At 37.9% G+C, this 11,429-nt stretch overlaps 1 protein-coding gene across 1 annotated transcript; it reads left to right on the top strand.

Moving 5' to 3' along the window:
• Positions 1-5,246: 5,246 nt before the first annotated feature.
• On the top strand, positions 5,247-11,295 carry LOC103772533 (protein-methionine sulfoxide oxidase MICAL2-like; the record flags this gene model as incomplete). Its single annotated transcript, XM_008939870.1, has 6 exons — positions 5,247-5,282; positions 6,109-6,316; positions 6,979-7,095; positions 8,185-8,286; positions 10,086-10,241; positions 11,195-11,295. Coding segments are annotated over exons 1-6 (720 nt in total), but the record flags the coding sequence as incomplete, so codon positions are not given.
• Between the last annotated feature and the right edge of the window lie 134 nt (positions 11,296-11,429).

Raw genomic sequence — 11,429 nt, 5'->3', positions numbered from 1 at the left:
GGGGCTTTATCTAAAGAAGCAGCAAGTACACTAGTAGGGTTGTTGAATTTAGGGGAATCATATTCTGAAATGATTTGGTAGACCAGGGCTGTAGCAAGATTAACAAAATGTGTCACACCTATTGTGAACTTAATATTTTCTTTTTTTTCTTTTTTGTTTTTAGATCTTTAGGTCTTGACATTTTTAATGTTGTCTGAAGTGATATATAGTGACTGTCAGTGAATTCATGTGCTAAAATCTGAGATGGCAAATGCAAGATGAACTGCAAGTCAGTAAGTCAGGAATGTCCTGCTGAGCAGTCCTATTTTTGCCAGAAGCCTTTTCATGTCTAGTAAAGGGGATGAAGTGAAAAGCATTGTGGTGAACAGAGCTTCCTGCTGCAGCTTCTGGTAGCCATCTGCCTTAGCTGCTTATGCAGCTGTTCCTCTTTGGAGCCTTTCCAGGGAAACAGTTGCTGCTGATCCAGAAAATGTGTTGTTTCATTACATTTCGTGTTGTATCTGTCTCGTGTTGCATCACATTTTGTTCTATCATGAATAAATGCTTGCCCAAATCTCTGTAGGATGTAATCGTCTACAGTTGGTCAAATTAATCATTGGTGCATCTCTATCACTTTGGATATTGCTTGAAGGCTGGGGCTGGTGTGTATTCCAAGATCTGTTGGCCATGGAAATGAACACATCTCAGGCACAGAGCAAACGATGGAAGAGGGTTTTCCATGGAAAGGCAAAGCATTCTGTCCCTCTGTGTCCTGTGGACTGGGTGTGGGTAGAGCCCACACCTGCAGCACCAGGCAGAGGCTTCAGGGTGCATGGGGGAAGACACGCTTTAGTGTTCACTTCTAGCAGTAAGATTAATTCCTATAGGTTTTGATTTCCAAGTGGTGGTTTGGGTAAATATTACACAAAAGATAAAAGAAGCAAAAAAATTTAGGCAGATAGGTTTCACTATTTTTTTCACTAGTATACGTGTGCATTTCCACTGAAAAGTAGAAGTGACACTTTTGACTCGGCATGCCTTACGACAGCAAAGTGTGTCTGTGTCTATCCAGTTGCTGTTGAGCTGAATTCTAAAATTAATCTTCTCTTTTTCACCTCCAAAACAATGGAAAGACAGAAAAAAAGATAATATTGAGTTTCTGCACTGTTTGTAGCTTCTGTCTCCTTCCTAGAATATATGGAGAGTTGATCAGAAAGAACACACTTTTATTTTCTAGGACTAATTTAATGGTTGTGTACCCTGGGCAAGAGAGGAGTAAGGGATTTATAATTCGATAACAGTGTAATGCTTTGAGCTACAATGGGATTTGACTGTTTGACTATGCAAAGAGGTGCTGTTTGGTTGCATCCCCAACTCACATGCTACTACCAACTGGTAGATTTCTTGACTATGAACATGTAAATGCCAAGATCTACCTTATATTTTTTCAAGATCAGTGAGCAGATTCTGCCTTACAGTTATTAAAGCAGATGGCATTTTTGTGCTAGGTCATCAATGGAGTGTTATTTTCTTTTTGTTGAACATAGTGCTGGTATTAATGCTCTTCCTCCTTTCTCTCAAACCCTTGGCTGTTTCTCTAATCTTACTTTACTGAGTGAAAACCAATGGAGGCGTTCTGCAAATTCTCAGCTGTTAAACTGCCTGTGGTTTTTCTATCGTGCGACAGAGTAGCCTGGATTCACAGGCTGCTGATTTAAGAGTAGGAGACACGAGAGGTTGCAAGAGGCCCCTGCTTTGTATCCCTTTATCCCTTTCCCACCCTTTATTTTGTAAGTCACACATTTGTACATTTTATACAGGAGGTCGTGTTAAAAACTTGTGTCTGATGCAAAAGTCATTCTGCTTTTAGAGGGGTTACTTGTACTGCCATTTAGCTCAGCATTAAGTGCTCTTACTTGTTGTAGAAACATTTTCTGAAGATTTTCAAGGCACTGCCATTCTTAAACAGTACAATCAAATCAACCTTTGAGGGGAATCAAACTTAGTTTTTTTTAATATTACAAGTGAAACTTTTTGATATCTTTTAATTGTACCTGGAAAAAGAATATATGAAGTTTGTGCTCTGTTTCAGTTTAAAGATAAATAATACAATGAGTAGTGTGCTTGGTTATGGTGTGGGATTTATACAGAAACAGATAATAATCTTTTAGGTACATTGTACTACTTTTTGTACTTGTACGGTACATTTTAACAGTACGGTAGAAACATGGTAGTTACTCAGCAACTTAAGTATAAATATGTACAGGCTTGTTAGTGTTCTATTTTGAAGTACAAACATTTCTATGCTACACTTAATATTTATAATTTTAAACTGAGTTAATCCTAAATTTGTCAATAGATAACAACTACTGACCTGTAAACTTGCAGTAGTCCTCTTCAATGAGAATTTTGTAACTGGTTTCTAAAAATGCTCTCACAGAAGTTTTAACGCAAACCAGCGTGTCCATTTACTTAGGATAATTTATATCAAGTTGTAACGTTTTCATTGTCACATTTATTCTAATTGGTAATTACTAGCATTCATATCCAGGATATTTGCAAGAAAAGTAGATGAATTTAGCCCCCGTAAAATTCTGATGAAAAGTACTTAGTGGTGACTTTGGCTTGTAGGAGTTAGTGTTTATGGGCAGTGTCTTCAGCACTGGCAGTTACTGCACAGCAGGAGTTTGGTGCAGGACATTCATGTGGGTAACCTGAGGTTATCCTGTTGCTGAAGGAGTGGTGGAGCTGCAGGTGAGCCCAGATGGGACAAGCCACCCTCGGGGTGCATGCAGGATGGTCCTAGCACCTGGGTTTCCTCCCCTTGGCTGGGGAACTCGTGGGCACAGTGCTGGGCTGTGGAGAGGGACAGGGCAGGGAACAGCCTGCTCGGTGTCCTGGTCATGGCTCCCACTCTCACCGTTGGCACATCATCTTCTACAGGATGTGTGCCCAGTATTTCAACCATTTATAAGATTTTTGGATGAAATATGTGCAAAGGTAAATTATTTTCTTGAAGGATAAAGGAGGAAACTTGGCTTTTTAAACTCACGTGCTTTAATTTGCCATGAGTGCACAACTGTTGTTTTCTACCTCCTCATTTATTCTTTCTGTACTTTTGCTTGTTGCTGTCCTGTTGTAATATAGGTGCTGTTCTTGGCAAGTGTATGAAATCTAAGGAAGTTTCTCATTAAAGCTAAGGAAGTGCTTGCATACATTTGCAGGCAGATCTGCCCTTTGTACTGTGAGTTTTTCACTAAGAAAAATGCCTTCTCTCAGTATTACTATCTTGCACTAACATGGTGTACTCTTGGTAGTAAAACAACATGTACCATCCAATGTGGTACTGATTCTTCAGGCAGATCACAGAGGTCTAGTTATGATCTTGTTCTTGGATAAGCTTCTTGTAATCTGTGTAAGTCTTTCTCCCTTCATTTCTAGCCTGAACAAAAAATACGCGAAAGCTCCTTGTTAGTCCTCTTAGCAACTGTTACTTTGATTAATTTGCAGATGGTGCTTTGAAAGGTCAAGTTACCCTTTACCTTTTTAGGAGAACATCTGGCACCACTAAAATACAGTTGAGCTGCGAATGGTGGTGTGGATGTTAAGAAACCATTGGCTTTTGTCCAACCCTGTCTGTTAGATTTCAGGACTGATTATTCAGGACTTCCTTATGTGATGTCAGTTGTCATGATCTGTGTTAAATTACAAGAAATTAATTTCAAAAGCAGCCCCTGATGAGCTAGGAGACTGGGGTAACAGGAGGTGAAAACAGGAAGCCATTCAAGGTTTGTTCTAGGCTGACTACAAGAAAGTTTTTCCTGTGACTTTGCTTGCAAGCAGGGAGCTGGGGAGGGAGGGTAGGGACAGGACAGTGTCTTTCTTTAGGGGCAGTCCCTTTCCTTACTTAATAAAGATAGAAGCATAAACACAGTATGAATTACCATTGCCACAGTTTTGTGCTGGTTTTGGCCCCATAAGTTTCAAAAAAGATGACAAAGTGCCAAGAGTAAGATCCACACCAGCAGGAAGTGGTTTAAATCAAAGAACAAATTGTTCTGAGACATAGATGAATGTGTTTATGGAAGGTAACCATGGATGATAGCAAATATACAACCATTTTTTCACACTGTCTCTAAGCAATTAGGAAGATATTTTGTCAGTGGTGATAGGAGGGGAGAGGGCAGAATCCTCCTTAAAAATTTAACACAGTGTATTGCAGAGCATCAGGAGAAACAAACAGCGTTTTCTGTGTGGGTTTTATTATGTGGCAGGAACCACTATGACTAAATCTCAAAAGACTGCTTTTTAAAAAGTTGCATTTGTTTATATATAATACAGTGGGCTAGCCGAAAGAACAACCCCACTTTATCAAACCATGTATGGCCTTTATTAGTAAAATGTTTCTGACTTCTTGCTAAATGTTAGTGGAAAACTGTGTTGCTGTGAAGGGAACTCCACTTACTTGCCAGAGCTGATTTCCCATGTTAATCACAATAAGCATGAGTGAAGAAGAGCTGACCCAGACTCCACCAGTGATCCTCTTCCGTCAGGATAACATCTGCGCTCCATTTTCTTCCTTTATATAGTTACATCTGTTGATGTTTTCTTAATGTTTAGCATGCAGAGAGGAGTGTTCTTGTGAAATTATGAATTAAATTTCTTGTTCTAGCAGGAAAAAAGCAAAGTTGCTAATGCAACAACCTACCTTTAGCTTAATATCTCTACTTACACCACTTGCCTAAAGCAAAACAAAAACCTTTACGGGAGCTCTTCTTTCAGTGGGAATTTATTTTAATTATGTATTCAATTTTTAGAAAAAAAAAACTTACACTTTTACAATTGGGCTGGACAAAACTCGACAGCAGATAATTTTTGTGTAAGTAGTTAAATTTGAGAACAAATGATGGACAAACCAAAATAAATGACTCTGCTTTATCAAATTGAAATGTAATGGGAAGCAGACTCATATCCAGCTAGCCTCCAGATGCAGTCCATGCTTGCTCTGAAACTGTGATCACTGTCTGACTATGTGTGCTCCTGCACACAGGAGTATGTCTGGCATGTGAGATAGTGGTTTGGATTCTGGCCTTGCAGCCAGAGCTCTCCCCTCTGCTCCAGCTCATCTTGTCCCTCTCTGCCAGAGCTCAATGCCTGCACCGATGGCACAGGTTTTGTGAAGTCTGTGTGGGTTTGGGGGGGCCTGTGGGAAATGGGATGTGGTTTGAAGGGGTGTATGGGACAGCACCATTATCTAGCTATAAGCCATGTCTAATCAGTTTTTAGTCATCAGTCAGGAAAGTGTAAGTATTAGATATGTTAGGATAAAACTAATTAATAAAACCAATTGGTGTGCTTTCTGGGAATTCTTTGCTTGTTAGTTTGTGGAAACTTATAGCTGTCTACTAAAGTTAGGAGAAAATTCTCTGTAATAATTTTTGAAGTGATTCTCCTGAGTATGCTCAAGCTTTGAGTTAAACTCCTGAAGTGCAGTAGTCCTGCAGATGAGGATGTTGACCACTGGATGAAGTGGTGTAAGACAGACCAAGTTCCCTGGCTCTGACACAGGACAAGTCTGCCGACCTCCCTTGACATGCCCTGCTTTACAGCAGTAGGTGAACTAGGCCATTATATTCAGGATACACCTCACTTGAAATGGAGAGTAACTAATACTATTAGAGTACTGGCTTATCAAAGTTTTGTCTAATGTGTAGCAAATGTACACCAATTTCCTCTTTAAAACAAAGAAGCCTCCGCCAAGACCAGTTTATTTCTTTTCCCCTCCCTTTTATGTAGCTGTTATCCTGTTCAAGCACTGAAACACTAAAGGTGAGTGAGATAGAAATGTACAAACAGATGCTCAGAAGTGTTCAATTTTTTTGCTGTTTCTTCTGTAACATCTTTTCATCAAATGATTTTTTGTTTGTGTAAAGCACAATTTATCCTCTTGTAGAAATTGACTGAACAAAATATGTGAAGAAAATTTTAATGGTTATTGATTTAAATAAATGACTTGAACACACTCTCAGTAGCATAAGTTGGGTCGAATATCCAGCCATATCAATAGAGTAAGTTTGAAACTGTGTGAAAGTCAGTACAAAACTGTGTAAGACTTCTTCTCTCTGCTAGTGTTTAATTATTGGAGGTGGCCCATGTGGCTTGCGGACTGCCATAGAACTTGCCTTCCTGGGAGCCAAAGTAGTTGTTGTGGAGAAGCGGGACACTTTTTCAAGAAACAATGTGTTGCATCTTTGGCCATTTACAATCCATGACCTCCGGGGACTGGGAGCAAAGAAATTTTATGGAAAATTCTGCGCAGGATCTATTGATCACATCAGTAAGTATCTGAGCATAGGCATCGTTTAGATAAGTGGTGTACTGAGCTCAGAAGTTTAATGGAGGCTTTCTTGATTTGACAGAAGGCTAATCTGCCTTAAATATGTGAGTGTGTGCCTGCCCACTCACAGAGGGGGGAAGAAATAGAAGGTCCAATTTAAGTAAAATGGCAATTGAACAAGTAACAGTCTTATGGAGCAGCTTTTGTGATAGCCTGGATTTATTAAACAACAGGTTTTGATTTTGAAGTATGAAGAATATTTATATTCATTCAAGTACACTGAAGGTAGACACAGCCCTTGATCTAATGAGAAAACATGCAAAAGTGGGATATTTTACAGGGAAATACACTGTAAAGTTTTCTGTCCTAAAATGGTCAACATAGTAGTTAGCAGATCCTTTAAATATCATTAAGAAGGAAAGAGATAAAAAAGTATTCTAAGAAACTCACTGAAATGAGTTTTATTACCTAAGAGTTTAGGCTGCAAGAGAAAAATAAGATGAAGAGAACAACAGCCTGTGGTGGTTGCTACATGTGCATTTGTCACAGTATGGGAAATAATGCTGGTGCGTGCTTGCGTTAACAATGAGTATCAGTTGGGTGCTTGCTGGTGGCAGCTGTGGTTGCTTATGTATTAAACACATCTTTGTTACTGCCTACAGGTATTCGACAGCTTCAGCTTATCCTCTTCAAAGTAGCACTTCTACTAGGAGTTGAAATCCATGTGAATCTAGAATTTGTGAAAGTCCTGGAACCTCCTGAAGATCAAGAAAACCAAAGTATTTTTTATCATGATAGTTCTGTTCACAGTATCTTCTGATTATGTTGGGCATTATGTGAAATCATTAAAGGTAGTTGAATTCTGTTTAAAGAAAAGGGAGGGTTTTGCCATGAGCATTCATATACATAAGTATCATTGTGACAGAGTGCTGATAATTCTTAAAATACAACCCAGTCTGTGAAGGTGAGGTTTTGCACTATGCCTTCTGGCATGTGTTGGAAGCTTTGTAGGAAGTCTGGTGGGGCTTTTTGGTATCTTCTTGCAAAAACAATTTTTGATTGATAATATAAATATTGAGGATGGATTAAGCTCCTTGGCCTTGTCTTTCTCTCACATTTGATATAACTCCCACTAGCACACAACATCTGATCAGCCATCTTACATAAGATTTTTTTAATAAAATGGAGAAATATTTTTCATTCCTTTCTTCTTTTTATTTTTTTTAAGATTCATATTTAGGGTGTAGTAGCAAGAGAATATTATAAAATTTTACTTTAATAAAAATGCTATACTGTCTCTAAGTGGTCATCTAATGACAGTAGAATAAAAATATAAGGTGGTTAAAGCATGTTTGATTTTCTAACATGGCCAATACAAACATTTTCTAATAATCAGCTTTGTGTTAATGCAAAGACTAAATCTAGCTTTGCAGGTATGTTAAATTTCTGTTTAGAAGACAACTGAAAGTATTGACAAAGAAAAGCTATTTTTCTTCTTTTAAAACCCGGCCTTTCCTTGCTGTTACTACATATATGTACTGTCCTGAGAAGTTGTTTGCAGGGCTGTTTCTGTGAGAATGAAATGCTTAAGCATATTCTTGTGATATGGGTCTGAAATGAAGTTCAGTACATTAGGTGATACAAATGAAGGCTTCTGTGCATTTTATTGAAAATTTACAAGTTTGACACCTTGCTGATACAGCCTGAATGTAGATTTGACTGCAGCAGAACTTCCCTGCATCAAACTGAGGCAGAATTCAGCTCCATCTGAATAAGAAATGGACCATTTCTTTCAATGTTCAGTCTCTGAACGCACTTCTCCACTGTATTACTGAAGAATGAATAAATATTACTCTTTGTGTTTTTAGAGATAGGTTGGAGAGCTGAATTTCTCCCTGTGGATCACCCTTTGTCAGAGTATGAATTTGATGTTATTATTGGTGCAGATGGCCGCAGGAACACACTAGAAGGTAGGTGAATGTGTGCTTTTAGCCGTATTAATGGTCTTTAGTGTATTTTGGAAGGCCTGAAAGTCAGAAGAGAACATAAAGCAACCTTCGATCCACTGAAGTCTGCACGGAAACTACTTTTTATGGGGTATAACCTGGTTTGGTTGTTAAGTTGTAGCTCAAAAGAAAGACTTTTAATGTTGTTACTGGTTTCAGCACTGTGTCTCTACATTGCCTACAAAATGCATCATGATGCTATTTGGCTTACTTCAAGGTTAAGCAATTATATGATAATTTTAAGGAGGTTGACAAGATATATGTCAAGAATTGCAGTCTTTACTATTGTGCTGTGAATTTCCACTGTATGTTTGGATTAATGACCAAAATGTGATTGCGAGATATTTAATGAAGGGGTTAGAAGTATCACTCTTACACACGTAATTAAACTTCAGAAGCAGTTACTTTGAATATCATAATATAATAACTAACTCTAAGGTGGTGATAGGAAATTCTTCATGAACTTGCGCCACTGCTGAGAATTCAGACCACGTGAGCTGTCTTTTGGTGAGACACTAGCAAAGCTGCTCCTGTATCACACAAACAAACCTGTTACTTTATATATATTCCCTTTTAGCCTCAATTATATCCATGTTAGTTTCAGTTCCATAAGTATATTATTTCCTTTTTTTATTTTTAGCTTCATAGTTTATCTGCTCATTCTTGGATGTGTGAACCACAGTATGCTTAGAGTTTGTTCCTTATAATGCTCTTGTTAGAAATTTCCCCATGCTATTGTCCAGCTGTCTCCCATAAAAGACTTAGGTAGTCAGGTCCCAGCAAAACAAAGTAATTCTTAACTCAGCTACAGACTCTTACTGAAAAGTTAGTGATTATCATTGTATAGAGATCTAGGGGAATGTTTGGTGCACTGAACATTGTTTACATACAGAAGCTGGTAGTATCATTAAATTTATCCCAATGAAATAACAAGAGCTGTCAAGAAGCAGGGGGACAAAAATTCATAGCTGATTTATTGCTTCTTAAAAAATAAATGTGTTCTCTGAAAAGTCATCTGCTATTGGCTAAAATTAGTCTAAGGACCCGCTGTTCTACTTCAGAATTTACTTGCAGTTAAGAGGAATACACAGAGAGAAAAACTTACATGTGTGATTGCAAGATTGTGGCCTAGTGGGGGGTGTTTTTTGACAAGAGGAATCTAGGATAGAGCAAGAGAGCAAGTAACTTTGCAGTCAGTCTCACCCTGGCAATCTAACAGTTAAGCTACTGAATTTTTTCAACCCCTAGTATCTTTGAAAAAAATCATTAGCTGTTGTGTGTACACTTAAGCACTGTTATACAGGTTTTTATTTTTGGGATCTCTTTGCTGCTTTTGACTGCTAGTCTCTCACATGTTTTTTCATAAGCTATCACCTACATAACATGCTAACTATCAAATAAGATTTTTGTTAAAAATGTTTTCCTCCATTAAATTTCATCTGCTCTATTTCCAGTCTGTTTTAATATGGTCATCATTTATCTTCTTCTAATGTTGTGCTTTTTCCCATAGTTTCCTTCTAGACTTTTTTTTTTATTGTGGGACTTTATCTTGAGTGCAGTACAGGTCCAGTTTTGCAGCTGGGAGTGGGGAGAAAAGACTCTTTGCATTCAAGGGAACTTTGGAGGAATGACAGAATCTGTTGATGTTACATTGTCTGATGAAGTGTAGGACTACAGGAAAGAGACCAGCTGCCTTGGGCTGACCCTTCCTGACAGCACAATGTGAAGTTTCCAGTGTTTCAATTATCTTATTTGCTTACCAGGTTTCAGGAGGAAGGAGTTTCGTGGAAAGCTGGCTATAGCTATCACTGCCAATTTTATAAACAGAAATACAACTGCAGAAGCCAAGGTAGAAGAAATTAGTGGTGTTGCTTTTATCTTCAATCAGAAGTTCTTCCAGGACCTTAAAGAGGAAATGGGTGGGTGCATCCTCATTTTTTCCACAACCAAATAGACGAGTCAGTAGAAGAACTCTTTATCTGCTAGGTGACCCTCCTATTGCTATTAACATCAATTTAAAGATACTGTACTAAAAAAAAGTGATAAAATGTCATTGATGTCAAAATCTTGCAGATGGAGGTGTTAATTTCTGGTACAGTGGGATGATGTTTGAGTTTTTTTGTTTAGCTTGGGCGTTGCCACATCATAGTTTGTTTTAATGTTTAAATTTTTTTCATCTGTAAAAATGTCTGCTATGTTGAACAAATTTAGAAGAGCTTTTTCAGTGCCCAGAGATCTCCCTTAAGACATGGTTTGTTTTGTTTGTATCTGTTCACATACTGAACAGCTTAAACACTGTTGAAAAGGCTCTGCCCTTCTGGGGGGAGTTTTTTTTCTTGCTTTTTGATGTGTAGCTCTGATAAACTGAAGAGAACTAGATAATCTGCCATAAATATTTAAAATATAAACTGTGAAATACATCTGTATGAAAAAGAGGTTTCAGAATAGTTGTATCCACAGTCAGTACAAGCAATTCCATTCTCGATTTACAGCTGACTTTATTTTTTAAATTATTAGTGTTGTTATAATAGAAACCAAAACTCCTGGTTAGACCCAGTGCCAGTGACCTAACAACTGAAAAAGCACTTTGTTCCCTTGGTTTCTCTTTTCAGCCTCCAAAGATTAAGGCTGTTGTTAACTGTCTGTTCCTTAACAGGATGCTCAATAACTTTACATTATTCTGAGAGAGACCCTTGTTGAGATAAGGCTTTTTTCCTCTCATGTCTTGTTTTGTTGTAGAGCATCTTGTACACTAATGCTTCTTCTCAGCTGGAATGTTAATGTATCCCAAGAAGGAAGCCCACATGGGGGGATCAATCACATGTTACTCAATGGCACTGTACTGCCTAACAAATGTATTATTTCTTTTCAGGAATTGACCTGGAGAATATTGTTTACTACAAAGATAGCACTCATTATTTTGTGATGACAGCAAAAAAGCAGAGTCTTCTGGACAAAGGAGTGATTATTAATGTATGTAAAAATGGTGGCTAAAACCCCATTTTATTTACTTGGTGCAGAATAAGCATGAGCATCTATAAAAACATTGTTCTATGTTATAGATGGTGTTAATAGACTTAAAATCATAGAATCATTTAGTTTGGAAG

The sequence above is a fragment of the Merops nubicus genome, unplaced genomic scaffold, assembly GCF_000691845.1.
Source record: "Merops nubicus isolate BGI_N331 unplaced genomic scaffold, ASM69184v1 Scaffold53120, whole genome shotgun sequence".
Taxonomy (NCBI): Eukaryota; Metazoa; Chordata; class Aves; order Coraciiformes; family Meropidae; genus Merops; species Merops nubicus.
The sequence above is the reverse complement of the archived record's forward strand: the minus strand, read 5'-3'. Positions and strand labels throughout refer to the sequence as shown.